Raw genomic sequence first — 21,623 nt, 5'->3', positions numbered from 1 at the left:
GCTTTAATCGTTTAATACATACAATTATAATAAAAATGAATAATTACGATTATAAACAATAAAAATAAATTCAATAATAATATATTAACAATAATACATTCATTTCAGTGGACCCCACTGTATAAATGACGAGCAGCTGCGAGCAGGATTTCTCCGCACGACGCCACAGAAGTAGAAACCAAGCGACCAAGTGGCTGGTCACTTTGTCGCACCGTGCCCGGTTAGGACACGGTGTAAGGCATTATTACTCAAATAATGAGAGGGTAATCATGATTATTTTTAACCAACCACTTGGAGCGACACTGTTTATGGCATATTTTCAGTGACACACAAACAGATACACACACACTGACACACACACAAGCACTAATGGCTCCAGCCACTCCATGGAACTGCTGCGAACCCCCTGCTGTTGCTTTAGAACGCTGCTGTGTGTTTTGGCTCTGGCGGACGTGACCTCGGCTCTGGCTCCACTGTGTGCTGTGATTAAGTGTGACTCACTGCTGTGATCTCCATCCAGAGGGACTGACTGGAAAGCAGTCTCAGCACAAGTCGACAGGAAGGGTTAGGACCACATCAGCTGTGCTGGGGCTCTTCTCGAAGAAGAGACAGATGGCTACCACCCAGCACTGGCCACTAGGCAATCCTAAAGAAGTGTGTTGTTCAAATATAGTGCAGTGTCTTTAAAAAGGCACTTATTAGCTAGTCATGACACCAATGTTTCAGTAGTTTTGACCATGTTGTTTGCAGAGCAAGTTCATTTCCATTACACTTAAGCCAAAAGAAGTGATTATAATCACAAATAATATCTGTAAAATGTTTAGTTTGTATTAAACATATAGAAAAAAAATGTATCTTTTTCTACCGATTATTAGATCTACTAGATAAGTCTGAAGAGGAAGCTAGCAATTTTATGCTTATAAACACTCCTACATTTAATTAAAAAACATAATATTAATATTTAAAAAAGTATTATAAATACATTTAAATAATATTATAAGTAATAATATTTAGGTTAATATTATATAAAATAAAAACAATGCCATGCAATTCATTAATTAATTCAATTATTTTAATTTTAATTCATTTAATACCCAGTTAATTGAAATAAAGCTGAAATAAAATTAAAAATAATAATATAAGATTGAAAACTTAAAGTTAAAAAAACTTACAAATGATACCCATGGCAACTAACTGGAATAAGTTTTAAAGTACTAAGATTACTAAAATGGAAATAAAAGTTAAATAGTAATATTTGTAAAAAGCACATAAAACGATGACTAAAATTATAATGAAAAGGAAAATATAAAAATCAAAACTAAATCAACATATTAGTAAATACTATAATTAATTAAAAAAAAAATAGATGAGATGATGGGATTTTGACCCAAATCTGAAAACTGTCACATGCCAGCTAACATTCACTTATGATAAACTGGCTTTGTTAACATTTATACCTCAAACACCCTAGCAACCACCCAGCAACCAACCACCAGAACACCTTAGCAATAGCATTAGCAATGAAATTGCAACCACTAATTTTGTCGTGGACAGTTTAAACTCCGCTCACATTTTCTTCAGTAAAATGCAGTTAAAAGTCAAGTCAAGTCAAGTCAAGTTTATTTATATAGCGCTTTTCACAACACAGGCTGTATCAAAGCAGCTTCACAGCAATAAATTAGAACAATACATCAATGTTTGTTTCTAGTGGAACGTCTACGTTTGGTAATGCTGATCAATAGTATCGTTGATTGATTAATTAAATTAAATATCCCCAACTGAGCAAGCCAAAGGCAACAGTGGCAAGGAACCGAAAAACTCCATCAGGTGACCTAATGGAGAAAAAAAAACCTTGGGAGAACCCGGGCTCAGTCGGGGGCCAGTTCTCCTCTGGCGTTTATATGCTAGAGGTCGGATTTAACTGTAAGATTAAAAGTATTATATGAATGCCTGGCTGAAGAGATGCGTCTTTAATCTAGTTTTAAACTGGGAGAGCGAGTCTGAGCAACGAACAGTATCCGGAAGACTATTCCAGAGTTTTGGTGCTAAATGTGAAAATGCTCTCCCTCCTTTGGTGGATCTGGATATCCTAGGTATGACCAAAAGCCTCGAATTTAGTGATCTTAAAGAGCGCGATGGATTATAGGGCGGTAGAAGATCCGTTAAATAGACTGGAGCTAAGCCGTTTAGGGCTTTATAAGTCAGTAGCAATACCTTGTAATTAATACGGGACTTTATAGGTAACCAATGTAGTGATGATAAAATCGGTGTTATATGATCATATTTTCTTGATCTAGTTAGAACTCTAGCGGCGGCATTTTGGACTAACTGTAGCTTGTTTATTGAGGATGCAGGACAACTGGCTAATAACGCATTACAGTAATCTAGTCTCGAAGTCATGAATGCATGAACTAACTTTTCTGCATCAGAAACTGATAGCATGTCACGTAGCTTAGCAATGTTTCTAAGGTGGAAAAAGGCTGTTCTTGTTACATATGAAATATGATTTTCAAAAGACAGGTTGCAGTCTAATATAACACCCAGGTCTTTTACTGTAGAGGATGAAGTAACAGGACATCCTACTATGTTAAAGTTGTATTGTGAGAGGTTTTGTGGGTGGTTTTTTGAACCGATAAGTAGTACCTCTGTCTTGTCTGGATTTAATAAAAGAAAATTACGCGTCATCCAATCTTTTATATCTTTAACACACTCTGTCAATTTGGATAATTTAGCGTTTTCATCCGGCCGTGATGAAATATAGATTTGAGTGTCATCAGCATAACAATGGAAACTAATTCCATGTTTCCTTATAATATTTCCAAGTGGCAGCATATATATTGAGAATAATAGAGGGCCTAACACAGATCCCTGCGGCACTCCATAGTTTACTGGAGTTATGATAGATTTTTCTCCATTTAAATAAACAAAATGGTAGCGGTCAGATAAATACGATCTAAACCAGCTTAATGCTTGTCCTTGAACACCAGTATAATTTTGTAATCGATCTAAGAGTATTGTATGATCTATAGTATCGAACGCAGCACTAAGATCAAGTAAAACTAATATTGAGATACAGCCTTGGTCAGAAGCTAAAAGTAAATCATTTGTGATTTTAACGAGCGCAGTTTCAGTGCTATGATGCGGCCTGAACCCAGACTGAAACTTTTCATAGTCGTCATTTTCTTGTAAGAAAGAGCCCAGTTGAGCGGACACAACTTTTTCTAGTATTTTAGACATAAAAGGTAGATTTGAAATGGGTCTATAATTTACTAGATTATTTGGATCTAATTGTGGTTTCTTAATGAGAGGTTTTATAACTGCCAGTTTAAATGTTTTTGGAACATAACCTAAAGATAAAGACGAGTTAATAATATTGAGGAGAGGCTCTTCCACTACAGGTAACACTTCTTTCAATAGTTTAGTTGGTATAGGATCTAGTAAACATGTTGTTGTTTTAGATGAAGTAAAAAGTTTATTTAACTCTTTTTGTTCTATAGTTGTAAAGCACTGTAATTGTTCTTGCGGGGTGATAATTGAGGCTGAATTATAAGGCGCGATTGAGGATTGAACGTTTACAATTGTGGTTCTGATGTTTTCTATTTTCTCAGTGAAGAACTTCATGAAATCATTACTACTAAACTGTAATGGAATATTTTGTTCAGGAGTCATCTGTTTATTTGTTAGTCTCGCCACGGTGTTAAATAAGAACTTAGGATTGTTATGGTTGTTTTCTATTAGTTTGCGGAGATGCTCAGCCCTGGCCGCTTTTAGGGCCTTTTTATAACGTGACATACTGTCTTTCCATGCGATTCTAAAGACCTCTAAGTTAGTTTGTTTCCATTTACGCTCTAAATTACGGGTTTCTCTCTTTAGAAAACGCGTAGTATTGTTGTACCATGGTGCTTTACTTTTCTCTCTGACCTTTTTTAATCTAATGGGCGCAACAATATCCAATGATCCAGAGAGAATGGTGCTCATAGTGCTAGTTAATTCCTCAAGTTCATCTGTTTGTTTGGGTTCACTGAGCAGCTGAGACAGATCCAATAAGCTATTTGAAAAATTATCTATGGTGGATGGAAGGATTGTTCTGCCTAATCGATAACGCGGCGCAGCATGATATATTACAGGAGTACGTAATATGCAAGTTACCATGTAATGGTCAGTGACATCGTCACTTTGTGGAATGATATCTATATCGGTTGGATCGGTTCCATGTGATATAATTAAATCGAGTGTATGATTAAATCGATGAGTTGGTCCGGTAACGTTTTGCTTGACCCCAAAGGAGTTTAATAAATCTGTAAACGCAGCCCCTAATGCATCATTTTGATTATCTACATGGATATTAAAGTCTCCAACAATTAATGCTTTATCGAAGTTAACTAATAGGTCTGAGAGAAGATCTGCAAACTCTTTTAGGAAATCAGCGTAAGGCCCAGGCGGTAGCCAAGGCTAGAGATAATAGGGATGTTTTTCGAACATCTAAGAGCGTAACATTTAGTACAAGTACTTCAAATGAAATAAACTTATAACCAGTTTTCTGAGTAACATTGAGAAAATCTCTATAGATTGTTGCAACACCGCCGCCACGACCATTCAGACGGGGCTCGTGCTTATAGGAGTATCCTGATGGAGTAGACTCAATTAGACCGAAATAATCATTTGGTTTAAGCCAGGTTTCAGTAAGGCAAAGTACATAGAAGCTATTATCTGTGACTATTTCATTTACAATAACTGCCTTAGGTGTGAGTGATCTAATGTTTAGAAGACCTAGCTTTAGAAATTGTTTTTGATTACCAATAGCAACATTTTCTGGTTTAATAACAATTAGATTTTTTCTAGATCCTGCAGTAGATTTATTATTTGATCTCACTAAACGAGGAATAGACACAGTTTCTATGCAATGTTCTACACTATTTATATCAGTTAAATTGGTGCAGCAGAGACTATGATTTGAACTTTTGGTTACTAGTCAAAAGGTATTTAACATTTTGGAGATGTTATCTGACAGAAGATCTGATCCGAATCTGCTTGGGTGTAAGCCATCAGCACGGTAAAGCCTAGGACGCTCCCAAAACAGATTCCAATTATTTACAAAGAGCAGTTTCTGCTCATTGCACCATGACATTAACCATTCATTTAGCGCGAATAATCTACTAAACTTTTCATGACCTAGTCGGTACGTGGGAAGCGGTCCTGACACAATAATCGTTATATCAGGCGATGTGCTGCGTACCGTATCGATCAGATTCCTGAAGTCTTTCTTCAGAACCTCCGTCTGGCGCAGTCTGATGTCTGCCCCTCCCGCGTGCAGGACCACAGTTCCGACGCGCTCGTTCAGAATCTCGGGAACGTGAGCAGCGATTTCAGAAACGCAAGCACCAGGAAAGCAGTGATTATGCACCTTACTTTTATTTAACGTAGCGTGTACGTGTCGAACGATGGAATCGCCGATGATCACAGCATCGCGTTCTGTTTCGCGAAGAGGGGAGAAACGGTTTTGTGTGGATATCTCGAAAACCGGGAGGGTCGGAGAGAGTTTTCTTGGTCTAGACCTGGCTCGCGTCTTCCGCTGCGGAAAAATCCAGGCTTCGTGATGGCATGTTGGAGCCGGGGTGAACGAGACCATGGCTGATCGCGACCTCGACGTTCGGGACCGATGTTGAGGAACGCACGGAGTAGACGAGGTCGGAGTCATCGGGTTAGTAACGTTAGTCTCTGATTTGTGTGCCTCGGCGCGCGATGTTTCAAGAGCTAACCGCCGGTCTATCAGCTCGGCTTTTCTCACTAAAAGGTCGTGGATCTGTTTCTCAACAGCTTCCAGCTCAGACTGCACCGCGTGCAGCTCAAATGTGTCCTCACCTGCACCAAAAGGTAAACTACTTACATTTGATATATTCGCCATTTTAACAGATGGACAGTAAGTTAAGTTAGCAACGACGCTACCAGTGATGCTATCAATATTAATACTAATTTATGGCTTAAGTCTTGGATATAATCCGTCTTTTTACGGGTACGGGTGTAGAGTAGACGCACGATAGGCGAGAGAGAAAAAAAAATGTTTGTTTGTAAATGAGTGCGGAGAAGACGCGTTCAGCCGTGATCCACGGACGTAACCTATAAGAGTATCCAGCGTTGGATCACTAGGCTTGAGACGCGTCTGCTCAACAATCCGCGTTGTAACTATGAGGTGAGAAAAATAGAAAATGTTCGTTGTAAGTGAGTTTAAAGAGAAATCAAGAATTATAAATCAATCGATGGAGCTCCAAAGACAACAACGCGCTCAGATTGCGACGCGACACAAAAGTGTAGTGGAAAGAGGGCAGGAAATGATAAGAGATGTCGCTTGCCACAGCTCAGTGTGTCAGAGGTCTAACCAAAAGGCTATGGCTCAGATAAAAGGTTTTGTTAAATATGGTCCCTGGTTACTTCAGTCAGCAAAGCTACACTTTCAAATTTAACCAGAAAATCTATGGCAGGGCTCCAACAAATCACCTGAAAGGACATGACTGGTCCATACATAGTGATTAAACAGGCTAGAAATTATTAGCTTTAGTCTATACGTCGAAAACTCTCACTAATCTTGCTGAACCTGAAGTTGCAATTACAGTCACAAATGAGGATTTAATGGCGCAAACGACAAACGATTCATAGCGGTATCTCATCAATGCCTCCGCCTCGGGCCCTGTATGTGCAGACAGCACACCTGCAATCTAATGAGGCTTGTGAGAAATACTGAGACGAGAACTAGACAGTGAATCAGTGTTAGTCCTCTGAGACAGTCTCTGTTGTCTCTACACATACAAAGTGTTCCACTTTTTTGCCCTCGAATTGAAACCACAAGTTAAAAAAAAGCAGCAGTTATTGCACTCGCACATATAAATGGATGACTTGATAAAACGTACACCAGAACACCATCAACTTTAATAATACAACAACTGATTCAGCCACTTCTTCACCTGCTGCTGCCAAATTATCTCTTGGGATAAAGAACAAAAAAATTAACTGTCATTTTTTAAAAGGAAGTAGGTCTTATGTCAACATCAAAAGCTTTTTAAGAAAGAAGTAGGTCTCATGTTAATAGCGGCGCTGTGGAAAACATCATTCAAACGGATGTGAATGTTTGCCATTCAAATGAACAATGAATTATGCACATTTAAAATCATTGAATATGCTGCACACACACACACACACACACACACACACACACACACACACACACACACACACACACACACACACACACACACACAAAACGTCATTCTGTTAGATTCCATGCTGCTCTGAATAACAGAAAAAAAATTCAATGTTTCATTTTTCTAGTGCAGGGATGGGCAACGTCGGTCCTGGAGTGCTGCTGTCCTGCAGAGTTTAGCTCCAACCCTGATAAAAAAAAAAACATCACTTGCCTCTAGCCTTAGCAAAGCCACTTGAAGGCAAGCCTGCAACCTTAGCTGAAAAAAGCGTAATACCAGCTAGCGCAGCGGTGTGCAGGGAAAGAGAAAAGAGGCCGATTTTTTTAATGGATGTCAATGGAGGAGAGGCTTCACTACACTGAATAGACCGCTTTTCTGAGGAAATAGCTTATCATTTAATGAATCGACAGCCCATTGGCTAATCTTCAACATGTTTGCTCTTAAACATTCATTTCGGATAGATCTATTGTTAGTTTACACACAAAATTTTTTTTTTATAAGAGAAGTCATTGACAATTGCGCAAAAGGTATGATTCAGTTTACAGCACTTCTCATTCATTTCTATGGTGCCCGCAGACAGTGATTGACCGTCGCACAACTTCATGAAATTCAATGACGTCAAGGCTGTAATGTGATTGGTTAACAAGGCACGCGTGATCCAAGAAAGCCGTTATACTTTCTGCAATGATAGAGTCATGGACCCTCTTAACTTCCAATAAGAAGACCATGGCTATGTCAGAAATCACCCTACACCCTTAAATATAGGGCGCTATTTGAAGAGACAGCCATTTTTAGTGATGTCAGAAACCATAGTGGACGTTATCGAGTGCACTCATTCAATCCCACAATGCACCGCAATAATGAGTGTACAACCGATGTACATTCAACGGCTAGAGAATACCCATAATGCACTGATAGTCACAAGCCCAATGAATTCCCACCTCTGAACAGAAGATGGCGCCCGGACCTGAATCATTCATCCATCCATTTTCAAACCTCTGTTCCAATGTGGCTACAGCGTAATATCATACAGGTATAAATTCCTTTTTAATTGATTATTAAATTGTTTAATTAAGTTTTATACATAGTTTACATGACAGAGTTCAAGATAAATATTTTCATCTTACTACTGGAGCTGCCAGTTTTCTAAGGGGCTGTTTACACCTGGCCACTTCATGCGTTTTCTCAGATCGGATAGCTATCCGATCGTGAAAAGACCAGGTGTAAATGCCTTCCGAAACGCATTCGAGATGGATTTGAATCCGATCGCTCAAACCACTTCAGGAGGTGGTCTGGGCCACATTCCAGACGAAACTAGACAAGTGTAAATGCATCTGGTTGTTGAAACCACATATGTAAATTGTACTCCTCCCCAAAATACTAAAAAAATAAACGTGTAAGAACGTGTTATAGGCTGTCATGTTATAGCCAGATATGACGACGCTACTGGAATACGCATCACCGCAGATGAGCAGCTGAGCATATTCATTAAGCCAACATGCAAACTATCGCAAATCAAAGTGAAAGTAAGTCGCAGACGCTTGACACACAATCATCATCATTAAAAGTAAAGAAACAAAATGATCTTACCAGGGCTGTTGCCGCTCTATCTTATTGCGCTCTTTGATTTTCAAATTTTAGCTGATGATCAATAAAATGCAGTTCATATCTGTTGCTTTCGGTGATAAATCAGATAGCTATCCGATCTGAGAAAACGCATGAAGTGGCCAGGTGTAAACAGCCCCTATGTTTCAAAAAATGATTAAACCACAAGAACATACTATAAAAAAAGCGGCTGACCTTTCGGCACACTCAACCAGTGTCAAAATCACCCCTTATACCCTCATTCACTATTCCCTACATTAGTCCACTTGTAGGAGTGAATGAAAACCGAGTGAGCTAATTTGGAAACTGAGTGCTGGAAAGGCTGCTGCTTTTGCATTGTTTGTGCTTGCTGTAATCATTTGAAAGTGCAAACTGGCAGCTCCAGTAGTAATGAAGAGATTTATCTTGAACATGGAAACTAGCATATCTTAATTAAACCTTAATTAAACAATTAAATAATCAAGTTAAAAGGAATTTACACCTGTATGATATTACGCTGTAGCCACATATTGGACCAGCTATTTGAAAAATGGATGGATTGATGATTCAGCTGTGGCCGCCATCTTAAGGCGAGTTGTGGGAATTCATTTGGCTTGACCGTCACAGTGCATTATGGGTATTCTCTAGCCGTTGAGCATACATCGATTGTACACTTGTTATTGCAGTGTATTGTGGGATTGAACGAGTGCACTCAATAACATCCACTATGGTTTTGGACACATTACAAATGGCTGTCCCCTCAAACAGTGCCCTATTTAAGGGTATAGGGGGTGACTTCGGAAACAGCCAAATTCACTCACTTGTTTTCATTCACTCCCTCAAGTGAATTATATTAGTGGACTAATGTAGGGAATAGTGAATGAGGGTATAGGGGCGATTTCTAACACAGCCCATCTCTTGCCTGAAGACATTGATTTGCTTGTTAAGGTGTGTTTGATTAGGGTTGGAGCTAAACTCTGCAGGACAGCAGCACTCCAGAACTGACGTTGCCCATCTATCATATATCCAGGCCATCCCTGAACGTCATAATGAATTAATTCTATATGTCATTATGTTAATCTACTTTCTTGTATGTTAATGCGCAGAGACAACTAACTATAAGCAAGTCATTCGTAGGTTGATTTTCCCGAGGGGTGTAAACATTGTGGCTCGGTGATGCTTTCAAAATAATGCTCTGCTTAATTGAACTACCCAGCCTAAGAACTTCTGTCTCAACCAATGGCGTGAGTTTGGGACCAGGAGTACCTCTTCGGCTAAGCAATGCTTGACTGGGTGGAAATAAATGTACATGTTTATGCCTTGAGCATTGGCCATAATACATTATTACTTTTTTTTTTGTATTCACACTGTAATACTATTATGAATGCATCTTCCTTTATTTTAATTCATAGCAGATAGTACCAGGTTTGCAGTGTAAAACTTGCATTAAATTATATCTGTGGGAAGCTGTTTAATATTTCAGAAAAGCTCTCATGGACCTGTCTTTACAAGGTGCTTATTTAGGTGACAGCAAATGAATGACAGACTGAAGGAGTTCAATAACGGGAATGTCAAAGAAACTGACATTTAACAGAGGTCAGGGCCCCCCTCTACCAAGCCTGTCACACACATTGATACACACGTATGTACATAAGAGATGTTGACCTCGCTCAGAAAGAGACAGTGATTACTCTGTCAGCAACACAAAGGAGGAGAGCCCCTGCAAGTGAACCCTAACGACATGATGGCACTCTAATGATAGCTTCCAGTTTTGGAGGTTGGAGATGCATACAAATAGCAGGTCCATGTAAGGCGAGACACTAGACTTAAGACATTATCAAGCTTCCTCGAAACCAACATGAGAGGAGATGTGATAACATCAAGCATCAGAAAGAAGGAATTGTATGTTTTGCTTACAACATCAACTTGTGCAGGGAAATCCCATCAAATTGAGTCGTCTTCACAGCTGGCACACTCAAGTATTTGAGTATTTGAAGAATTAAAGTTTATTGTCCCTGACAAATAAAATGCAAAAACGTCACGCCCATATTATCGCCTGATAAGCTGTGCCATCAAAATGCAATTTGTGGGGATGAGGGTTTGAAATATATCATGAAGATATTCTAGACGCAGAGGTGAAAAGTAAACTAAGTGATCGGACTTGATTTTCGTTATACAGACGATCAGAACTACGAAAAGTAGTTGAGGGGGTCATCAATGAGGGGGTCAAAACTTTTATACAATAACTCTAATAGAGTTACATCCACTATCTATCTACTATCACAAACAAAGCCAAGAAACTAGTTAAGGGCATGTTAGCAACGTGGCTTTGTCAAGCCAACACAAAAGTTTGTCCCAAAGATCTTTAACTTCTACTTAGTCATGCTTTTTGATTGCAAAATGTTTAAAACGGAATACAGAAAATTATAAAGGACAAAAAATAATTCAGAAAAATGAAACAGAAAAAAAAAAGCACGCATGAACAGATTTTTTAACAGCTTTAATTTTGGTCTATTCCTCAAACAAAGCTATTGTGTGACTTTATAATGCTTGGAATAATGATGCATAATATGGGCCACTTTTACAATACCTTTATGGTGATTTGTGGTCTTTTTTGGATCAGTCGTGTTCTGTGTGAGTCAGTAATGACATAATTCTTATTTTGGGTTTGAACTATTCCTTTAACAAGGACGTGCTAGGTTTCCAATATTTTCAGAGTGTTAGGCTACAATTTTTACCAGAACTGAATATATTTAGGATAGAAACAGCTGCTTACCTGCATTCATTTTATTTCTTTTTTATAATATTATAATCCACACGTTTGTTTATAGATGCAGACAATGATCATGATTCTCTTTTTGACTAAACAGTTTTTTTTTTTTAATAAAGGCTTTTTTCAATGATCGGATTTCGGGCATGCTTTCAAGTTTACCCAACAAAGCAATCAAAAATCCATCTGGATCCTTCTAAAATCCAGGAAGGAAGCATGCTAAAGCCCCTTAGACCACAATGAGACCTACCTGCCAGACTAGCTCATTTAAAAAATCTTTTGGTTAAACCACAATAAGATGACCTCGCGATTAATCATTTGACAGGCTGATCAAATTCAGCAGGGACCAGACCAGCTGCCCACATTCAAATGCTCCAGAAAGCCTCCAAAGACATTCATTATTCACTTTGACATAAGATGACAAACAACTGATGGAGCCGGCATGCTGATGAGGCGTCTGGCAGAAATCGTGTGACAAGTGCACAGGCAGAGAGATAAGGTAAATCACAGGCCAGGAGGAAGTGAGGCATTTAATTGCTCTAAAAAGACATGTCATCTCTGACACGCCAAGCTTTATTGTGCTTGCCAGCCTGGATGATTGTGAGGTGCTCTTGTTTTGATATGTTAATTCCCCTCTGAAAACACTGTTTGTTGAGCACACAGTGGTGGGATTGTGTCATATGACGCATGCTTTATTTTCAATGCGAAGCTAATTGCTAAAACTTTTTCTTCAGTCCTGGGATGTACAGAGCAGAATCAACGTCAAACTCTGATTACACCATGAGAGGATTGGTAGGGCTTTGAGTGAATAACACTCAAAAATTACCAGCATTTTACAAGATTCAGAATGTCACTGTGAATTCAAAGCATCATTTTCTATGGTAACTATATTACTATATAAAAATCATAATGTGCTGCATTTAAACAAAATTAAAATAAACCAGAAGAAAAAATAAATGCAACTGTTTATTTTATTCATGCTGGGATACTGAATACCAGCAATACTGGAATGATCTGTAGATCAGGTCTATAGTAGATTGACCAATAGTAGACAACTGAAATGTCAGCCATTACATTGCAATTAGAATGTCAAAACCCATTTAAACAACTTCAATAGCACACTGAATTGCTATCTTTCGACATAAAACTAAGCTGTAATATTTAAACGAGACATCATTCAAGTGCTCAAAGGAACATGACACATTTTTAATTTGATAATTTAATTCCTTCATGTTTTTTTTTTAACTCATCATTGCCATCCGACCGTAAAAAGTCTAAATGCACTCCAAAATACATTTGAGACAGAATGCATTCCGATCACTCAAATGATCAACACTAATTGCTATATGGGTCAAATAAAGTTTTACTGAAAAGTAAAAATGACTATGAAAGTAAGACAATTAGTTGCCAGAAATACTGTAAATTCACACTAAAACCTTTTACGGTGCAGATAAAAAAAAGCAGATGTTGGGAAAAAGAGAAGGGAAGAGAGACCATGCGATTCAGGGTTTAGGCCTATGTCATGATTTTTTTTTTGATCAGCAGAAAGATAGTTATTTGTTTATTTTTGATTGGTGTGGGCAGACACTAGTCTAAGCCAGCATGCAATTACCAAAGTCAGTTCATGCAATCTTATATCTGAATGAGTCATTTAAACAGCGGTTAAAAATGCACAGTGGGAAACTGAGTTTAAAGCAATAATGGCTCCCTACCAACAAGTATAACAATGCTCATATTGCTGAAATTGCTTGTTCAAGGCTTTGCTAAGGGAGACACTAATTAAATAAAACTTAAATTGAAAAAGGAGAAAGCCCTTATCTTAAGCTTCAGAAACAGAAGGTCCCAGGTTTTCTAATTGAAATGAGTAATGCAGCCAATGCCAGGGTAGTTGCATATTTAATTCGGCCTCAAAACGAAGAGCAGAGCCTTTTTTTTCCCTTTTTTTTTGGTATTCCAAGTCAGTTAGTGCTTGTCAGTTGATTACATCATCTACAAAAAGCTGACGCTCAATCTCCTTGCTATTTTCAAAGTCTCTTTTATCTTTGAGAGCAGTGCTGGATGGGCAAAAGAGAGTGCCTTTGTTTTTCCCAGCCGCACATGTCCTTTTCAATATTCGAAGGAAACCACGTGAGTTCTTCGCTGTAGCGTAAAACCTCATGATTCTCAATTTCTCTTTGAAATAAACTGTCTGTTTTACCACTCTGCTTGATCTAAAGCCCAAATGAACATAGTCAATTTGGTCCTGCTGGTCTGTTTTTTGCTGAAAATGGACCGTGCTGAATGGCATGTTTTGTGGGAAGCTGAGGCGGTAAATGCTGTCATTACTTTAAAACGCTTGATTTGCAAGGTCTTGAGGAGTTGCGCTCACTCATCTACTCTTACCTTTTCCGTTGACTGCGATGTCCCGAAAAAAATGGGGATGAAAGCGAGCCAGATGATGCAGGTGGTGTACATGGTGAAGCCGATGGGCTTGGCCTCGTTGAAGGTCTCGGGCACACCTCTCGTCTTGATGGCATACACGGTGCACGTCACCATCAGCAACATGCTGTATCCCAGGAGGCAGATGAGTGATAAGTCTGATATGTCACACTTTAGAACTCCACGTGCCATCTCTGGGTTTACCGTGCGCTGGTCCTCATAGTCAATGAGAGCTTGAGAAGGGGCCCATGCGAACCAGATGCACACCCCTAGGAGCTGAATGGATATCAAGCTGAACGTGATTACCAACTGCGAAGCTGGGCTGATAAAACGTGGTGCACTGACCGTCATTTTTCCCTGCTCGAAAATCCGATAAATCCGATTAGTTTTGGTGAGCAGCGCCGCATAGCTGATACTCATTCCGAGCCCCAGGAAAATTCGCCGTAGTGAACAGATCCCTACATCTGGGGTCGAGATCATCAAGAATGTGGTAGCGTAACACAAAAAGATTCCCGTGAGGAGGACGTAGCTGAGCTCACGTCCGGAAGCCTTAACAATTGGCGTGTCATTGTAGCGAATGAAGGTGACCACCACAAAAAGGGTGGCCATGATGCCAACAATAGCGATCAGGACTGGTATAACAGCCCATGGTGAGCTCCACTCCAGCTTTACAATCGGGGTGGGCTGGCAGCCCGTGTGATTCTTGTTTGGTCTTGAATTATAACGGCACATCTTGCAGGTGTAGAGGTCGGCCTGATACTGATAACCATCGCAGCGCTCGCAGTGCCAGCAGCAGGAAATGCCCTTAACTATCTTCTTGCGCCACCCGGGTTTGCAGGGCAGACTGCAGATGGAAGACGGCACCTGCTTCCCTCCACCTGGCCACTGCATCGTCCGTGTCTGAATCACAAAAACAAACACTGTTTACCATTCATCTCGGCTAGAGACAAGAAACAATGTTTAACATCTCAAATGAGTCTTTTCATTTCCTCATCCACTGACTCATTAAATTAATTCTTGGGGATCTCAAAGGAGCAATTTTAAACTGTATTCCTCAAGGCTATACTCCAATCCTTATTCATAAGCGATGTGTCCGTCAAGTTCACCAAAAACTCTATCATTGTTTGCTCATCCTTATGTCTTTCCAACCCCATATGCTGGTTTTCTTTTTTCCCGTGGAACAATAAAGACATTTTTTTGTGAGGAATTATTGTGCAGCTTTTACTGTGCAGACATAAAACGACAGTTTAAAGTGATCAGGAGTTGTAAATCTCAAAAAAATATTCTGAAGCCATGTTTGAGGAAGAGATCGAAATTTAAGTCTTTATTTAATAATTATTATACTAATACTAACATCACTGACAGTAAAGTGTTATTTGTTCATGTGCATACAATTGTATGTGCCATTTTTAAATCCTGCATGTGGCATAAACTTAGCCTCTAGCCTCTATGTACATAAGACTGTGACTTAAGATCTAGTTTGACCAACTTGCAGTTAGTTAGGGTTAAACAGTTTATGTGACCTTTGGAGTATAATAGCATTATTTTAGTCTGTTTTTCACACAAAGCTATTCGGAAGACTGCACACACACTTTTAAAGTGTATGTGTTGCCCTGTTTGGAGCTTGAAGAAGCTATTGTCACTGTTTACTGCTGTATGGTAACAACTGATAAAGATTCTGAAAAAATGTGTACTTTTGTGTTCCACGGGAAAATATAATAACAAAATATGGGTTTGGAACGGCATGAGAGTGAATAAACAAGCGGGGGAATTTTTTTTTTCTTTTAAGTAATCTTGAATGCGCTTACATTTAGGTAAAGTTTGTCAGTCCAGTGGCCGATGATTTTGTATTCAGCTGTTTTGTTCTTTATCTGGTATTGGTAGATATCGTAACGTCCTGGGGCATCTCCGTTCTCATTGAACTGCACTGGATTGCCAGCTATGCCTGAAGATGTGAGCAGAGAAATCTGATTAAAGACATGCAAAAAGTGTTCAAACACCACATACCTTCACATTAATGAGCAACCGCTCATGTATGGACATATCTAGGTCAGTGTCCAAAATCCGTGAACGAAATTCAGCTGAGATTGATGGTGAGCTGGAACTGCTATATGTTTAAGCTGCACTAAATGTGCTTACAGTCAATTTAATACAACTTTTGCAAAATACATAGATTTAGAGGATTTTAATGCTATATTTTACACTATGGTGAATAGCCATGAGCTTTTAAAAAAACACTTATTTATAATATACTGTAACAATGAGCACTGTATCTGAAGGACAAATAAAGAACCTCATTTAAACCCGAAACAGACAGAAAAAAACACCTTGCATTACCACTGCTTAGTATAAAATGCATGGGCATATTTATTTACCTCCGTATCCACAAGCTGAAATTCCCTTTGCAGATATCTAACCTCAAGTACATTGAGTGCAATTTCTATTTTGCCAAGGCAATAGCTTATGGAAGGAGGCAGGGGAGGAGGACAGGATAACAATGGTGCTGCATCCCATGATGCATTTTAGATTAGGTGCCTTATTCTGTGGAAAACCCTGCTGTCTCAGGCTTTAAAGTTTTGGTTAAGCTATCTGTATTCCAAGCACCTGACCGTGTCCAACTTAATTCCCTGGACCCTGTGCAGCCGAATCTACCAAACAAAAGCACAAGAAACCGTGTTTTCACTACTCAAATTTTGGTTATAACTATTCTGAGGCACAATCCACATGATGGTGGATTTCTGTAGATGAATATCCATTCTTTGTGCATGCTTGGAAGCTGCGAGAGGCTTATTTCAAACTCTGATGAGTCAACCGCTCTGGATTAAGGAATTAAGATTTTTTACAGCCATGCTTGGTGGCGGTGCAGCACACCATATAATGCAGACATATGTAAAGGATTAAATATTCCTCAAAACAAGAGTGTGCACATGAAATGACTGAGATTCCCACAGTAAGCACTAAAGGCCAGATATACTAAGTTTGCGGCTGCGCAAACCCTCTTTTGGCGTTAAAAAAACTACTGGCAGTGAAAAATTAGTCCTGAAAAGGTGTGGACACGGTTATTTTTGTGGCTGAGGCTGACCTTACTGAATACACATTTGTAGGTGTTTCCCTTTTAGACGCAAAATTTATGGGAGGAGAGTATTTAAATTAATCATGCAAGGTGATGTACTAAGGTTTGCACTAGTCAGTTTACTGGTATTTGCAGCATTAATTACTGCCCAAGCGACAACTTACTAGTAGTATGATGGTGACACTGTAAAAGTCTAGTTATTAAACATACAGAGCAAAACTAGCATTATTGTACTATTTTTCATCATGCAGTGCAGGGCTCTGACTCTACCAGGAAGATGGCACTAAACAGTGAACTGTCCCAAGACATATATCCTTATTAGAGCCGTGAGTGTACTCCACGGCATCAAAGGGTTGAGTTGAGGTTTCATCTGAGGTTCATTTGATGAGACATTGTGCAGTACTTCAAACAATGGGATCAGGGAGAAACAAAGGTAGACTTAGCTCTAGAGAGAAGGCTTACAACTCAGCCAAGAGATCCTTCAGATAGATAGATAGATAGATAGATAGATAGATAGATAGATAGATAGATAGATAGATAGATAGATAGATAGATAGATAGATAGATAGATAGATAGATAGATAGATAGATAGATAGATAGATAGATAGATAGATAGATAGACAGACAGACAGACAGAGACAGACAGACAGACAGACAGACAGATAGATAGAGAGACAGATAGAGAGACAGATAGAGAGACAGATAGAGAGATAGATAGAACTACAGATAGAACTACAGATAGACAGATAAACAGACAGACAGACAGACAGATAGACAGACAGATAGACAGAGTTGCAGACAGACACTCGTTGAGCGCCAAAAACAAATAGCAGCCGCCTTTTACAGTTCCTCCTGAACCAAAACAAAGAGCTTATGCTGTGTTCATGCCATGCCGTAACCATAATTACAATATGACAACCTGTGAGCTGTTCATTCATTCATTTATTATGATTTATGCGTTTCTATTACAACACTATCAACAGCGAAATTAATCTGCAGCAGTCAGTTGGTACAAGTAAGAGCTCTGTATGTTGTTTATGTTCATTATTATTGTCATGTTATGTGCTTTGAGATATGAGGTAATATAACGCCGTCTCTCGTCTCGTGACGCTATGTAAACTCTGCTGTGTGTGCTCTTCATGTGTTTTGAAGGAGTGACGGCTTTGGAGAGCTTTCTGAAGGGAGGGTGGGATCTTTTGCTTTCAAAGCTAGCATGCTATTGCTAGCCTGTCCGAAATTGCCTACCCTACCTTTATTACAGTATATATACAGTGAGGAAAATAAGTATTTGAACACCCTGCTATTTTGCAAGTTCTCCCACTTAGAAATCATGGAGGGGTCTGAAATTGTCATCATAGGTGCATGTCCACTGTGAGAGACATAATCAAAAAAAAAAATCCAGAAATCACAATGTATGATTTTTTTGTAACTATTTATTTGTATGATACAGCTGCAAATAAGTATTTGAACACCTGAGAAAATCAATGTTAATATTTGGTACAGTAGCCTTTGTTTGCAATTACAGAGGTCAAACGTTTCCTGTAGTTTTTCACCAGGTTTGCACACACTGCAGGAGGGATTTTGGCCCACTCCTCTACACAGATCTTCTCTAGATCAGTCAGGTTTCTGGGCTGTCGCTGAGAAACACGGAGTTTGAGCTCCCTCCAAAGATTCTCTATTGGGTTTAGGTCTAGAGACTGGCTAGGCCACGCCAGAACCTTGATATGCTTCTTACAGAGCCACTCCTTGGTTATCCTGGCTGTGTGCTTCGGCTCATTGTCATGTTGGAAGACCCAGCCTCGACCCATCTTCAATGCTCTAACTGAGGGAAGGAGGTTGTTCCCCAAAATCTCACAATACATGGCCCCGGTCATCCTCTCCTTAATACAGTGCAGTCGCCCTGTCCCATGTGCAGAAAAACACCCCCAAAGCATGATGCTACCACCCCCATGCTTCACAGTAGGGATGGTGTTCTTGGGATGGTACTCATCATTCTTCTTCCTCCAAACACGTTTAGTGGAATTATGACCAAAAAGTTATATTTTGGTCTCATCTGACCACATGACTTTCTCCCATGACTCCTCTGGATCATCCAAATGGTCATTGGCAAACTTAAGACGGGCCTTGACATGTGCTGGTTTGAGCAGGGGAACCTTTCGTGCCATGCATGATTTCAAACCATGACGTCTTAGTGTATTACCAACAGTAACCTTGGAAACGGTGGTCCCAGCTCTTTTCAGGTCATTGACCAGCTCCTCCCGTGTAGTTCTGGGCTGATTTCTCACCTTTCTTAGGATCATTGAGACCCCACGAGGTGAGATCTTGCCTGGAGCCCCAGTCCGGGGGAGATTGACAGTCATGTTTAGCTTCTTCCATTTTATAATGATTGCTCCAACAGTGGACCTTTTTTCACCAAGTCTTTATGCAGCTAACGACCTCAAACAGGTGCATCTAATTTAGCATAATAAATGGAGTGGAGGTGGACATTTTAAAGGCAGACTAACAGGTCTTTGAGGGTCAGAATTCTAGCTGATAGACAGGTGTTCAAATACTTATTTGCAGCTGTATCATACAAATAAATAGTTAAAAAATCATATATTGTGATTTCTGGATTTTTTTTTTAGATTATGTCTCTCACAGTGGACATGCACCTACGATGACAATTTCAGACCCCTCCATGATTTCCAAGTGGGAGAACTTGCAAAATAGCAGGGTGTTCAAATACTTATTTTCCTCACTGTATATATAAAAAAAATCCTTAGAAAATAATTTATTACATTATATCCAGGACTCAAAATAAATTCAAAACAAACTTGTACAATTGTTTTGTCGTTTTCAAACAACCATCAGCAAAACTCTGAAACCCATTTTGGCAGTAATTTATGTTGTTAAAATAGACAATGTGGAGGAAACCTGCAATTTGAGCTTTGGGAGCAAAACCATCAGTTTAAAGGCCATCACACTCAGTAGACTTACAAAGAAGAAACCGTTCTGGACGAGAGTGAAGACTGCATGGTCTTCAGAAGAGTATAGAGGCAAACAGAAGAGTGATGGGGCCGCCTCGCTTAATCTCAGGCTATTGAAGACTCTAACTAACCTCACTCAAAGTCGTTTCAAGAAAGGGGAACAGGGTTATGTGTGGAAAGTAGCGCTGGAAACAAGCAGTTTTGTGAGATTTGACCTGCTGTGTGTAGCCAAAGCTGTTTCAAAAGCAAAACTGTCCCTCTCATCAAGGCAAAAAAATCTCTTCCAGCTCAGCTGCTGCTAACGTCTGCCATGGCCACTTCTGAACTGGCAAGAGAAGTGTTGCAAACTGATTGCATTCTGAACACTCTTATAATTATCAACATATCTGTTCATTAACAGTAATAGGATAACACTGAGTAATACAAAAGCTGTTGATTTGCTGTAAATAGGGTTAGAAGTATAAGATATAGAAGTGCTTGTAGAGCCTCTTTCAACTCAAGAATAACATTAGCATAATTCTAACATAACTGAACATTAAACACTATTTATCAAGTCTCCCCCTTTTCTCATCTTGCACAAAACATGTACATTTCTAACTTCAGCTTTTAAGTGTCAATTTCTGATGAAAACGATTTCAACAGTGAATTTTACATCCCACATTATATACAAATTAAATTAGTTTAATGCTGCAAACAGTTTTACCTTATTGTTATTAAAATAGAAGTTTATTTTTCTTAAAAAGGGCCACTAATATTTATATACACATAAAGTTCAAAGGTTTGGTGTCAATAAGATTTTTTCTTAAAGAAATGAATACCTCTTTTCTGCCAGGACGCATTAAACAAAAGTGACAGTAAAGACTTTTAACAGACATTGTTATAAAAATGCTTGTTATAAATAAATGCCATTCTTGTGAACTTTCTATTCATCAGAATCCTTATTAATATGTCACGGTTTCCACAAAAACATTAAGCAACTGTTCTCAACATAGAAGAAATGTTACTTAAGCAACAAATCAGCATATTAGAATGATTTCTGAAGGATCATGTGACTGAAGAGTGTAATAAATAATCGCTGCTAAAAAAAGCTTTCATCAAAGAAATAAATGATATTTTATAAGATATTAAAATAGAAACAATTGGTGAGTATAAGAGGCTTCTTTCAAAAACATTAGCAAACCCCAAACTTTTCAAACAGTAGTGTATACAGTTCATTTTGAAAGGAAAAAGCTACTCACTGGATTCTCAAAATTTCCGAGGTTTAGCAATCTTTAAAGAACCATCACTTTTGATGCACTGTCTATTACTCACATAGAAACAACCAAAGTGTGACAGGTGGTTCAACATGACGGTCAGACCTTTGCTTTATGTAAAAATGGACATAATAAGCTAGATACCAAAGCTTAAGCGATCAGACCTTGAAAACAACATACCAAGACCTGAATAAATGTGAACAGCACAAAATTACCGTTACCGATTACCGGCTCCGTTCGACCACTGAGTATAATTCATTAAAACATTAGTTCTTAACTGGTTCCCGAAGAATTCCCCAATCAAGTGTTTATATTCTGAGCTAACATCCAACTACCGCCGTAATTGTCAGGCACTTCATTAA

At 38.9% G+C, this 21,623-nt stretch overlaps 1 protein-coding gene across 1 annotated transcript in view; it reads right to left on the bottom strand.

Annotated features, from left to right (window-relative positions):
- Nucleotides 1-21,623, bottom strand: part of grm4 (glutamate receptor, metabotropic 4) — a 118,941-nt gene that overhangs the window by 12,899 nt on the left and 84,419 nt on the right. The window contains exons 7-8 of the mRNA XM_081380068.1: nucleotides 15,777-15,913; nucleotides 13,933-14,868 (exon numbers count right to left, since the gene is read on the bottom strand). Of these exons, the coding sequence (XP_081236194.1) occupies nucleotides 13,933-14,868; nucleotides 15,777-15,913 (1,073 nt within the window). The remainder of the gene's footprint in view (nucleotides 1-13,932; nucleotides 14,869-15,776; nucleotides 15,914-21,623) is intronic.

Source organism: Scardinius erythrophthalmus, assembly GCF_964197995.2.
Source record: "Scardinius erythrophthalmus genome assembly, chromosome: 12".
Taxonomy (NCBI): Eukaryota; Metazoa; Chordata; class Actinopteri; order Cypriniformes; family Leuciscidae; genus Scardinius; species Scardinius erythrophthalmus.
Note: the sequence above shows the minus strand (reverse complement) of the source record. Positions and strands in the feature narration are given on the sequence as shown.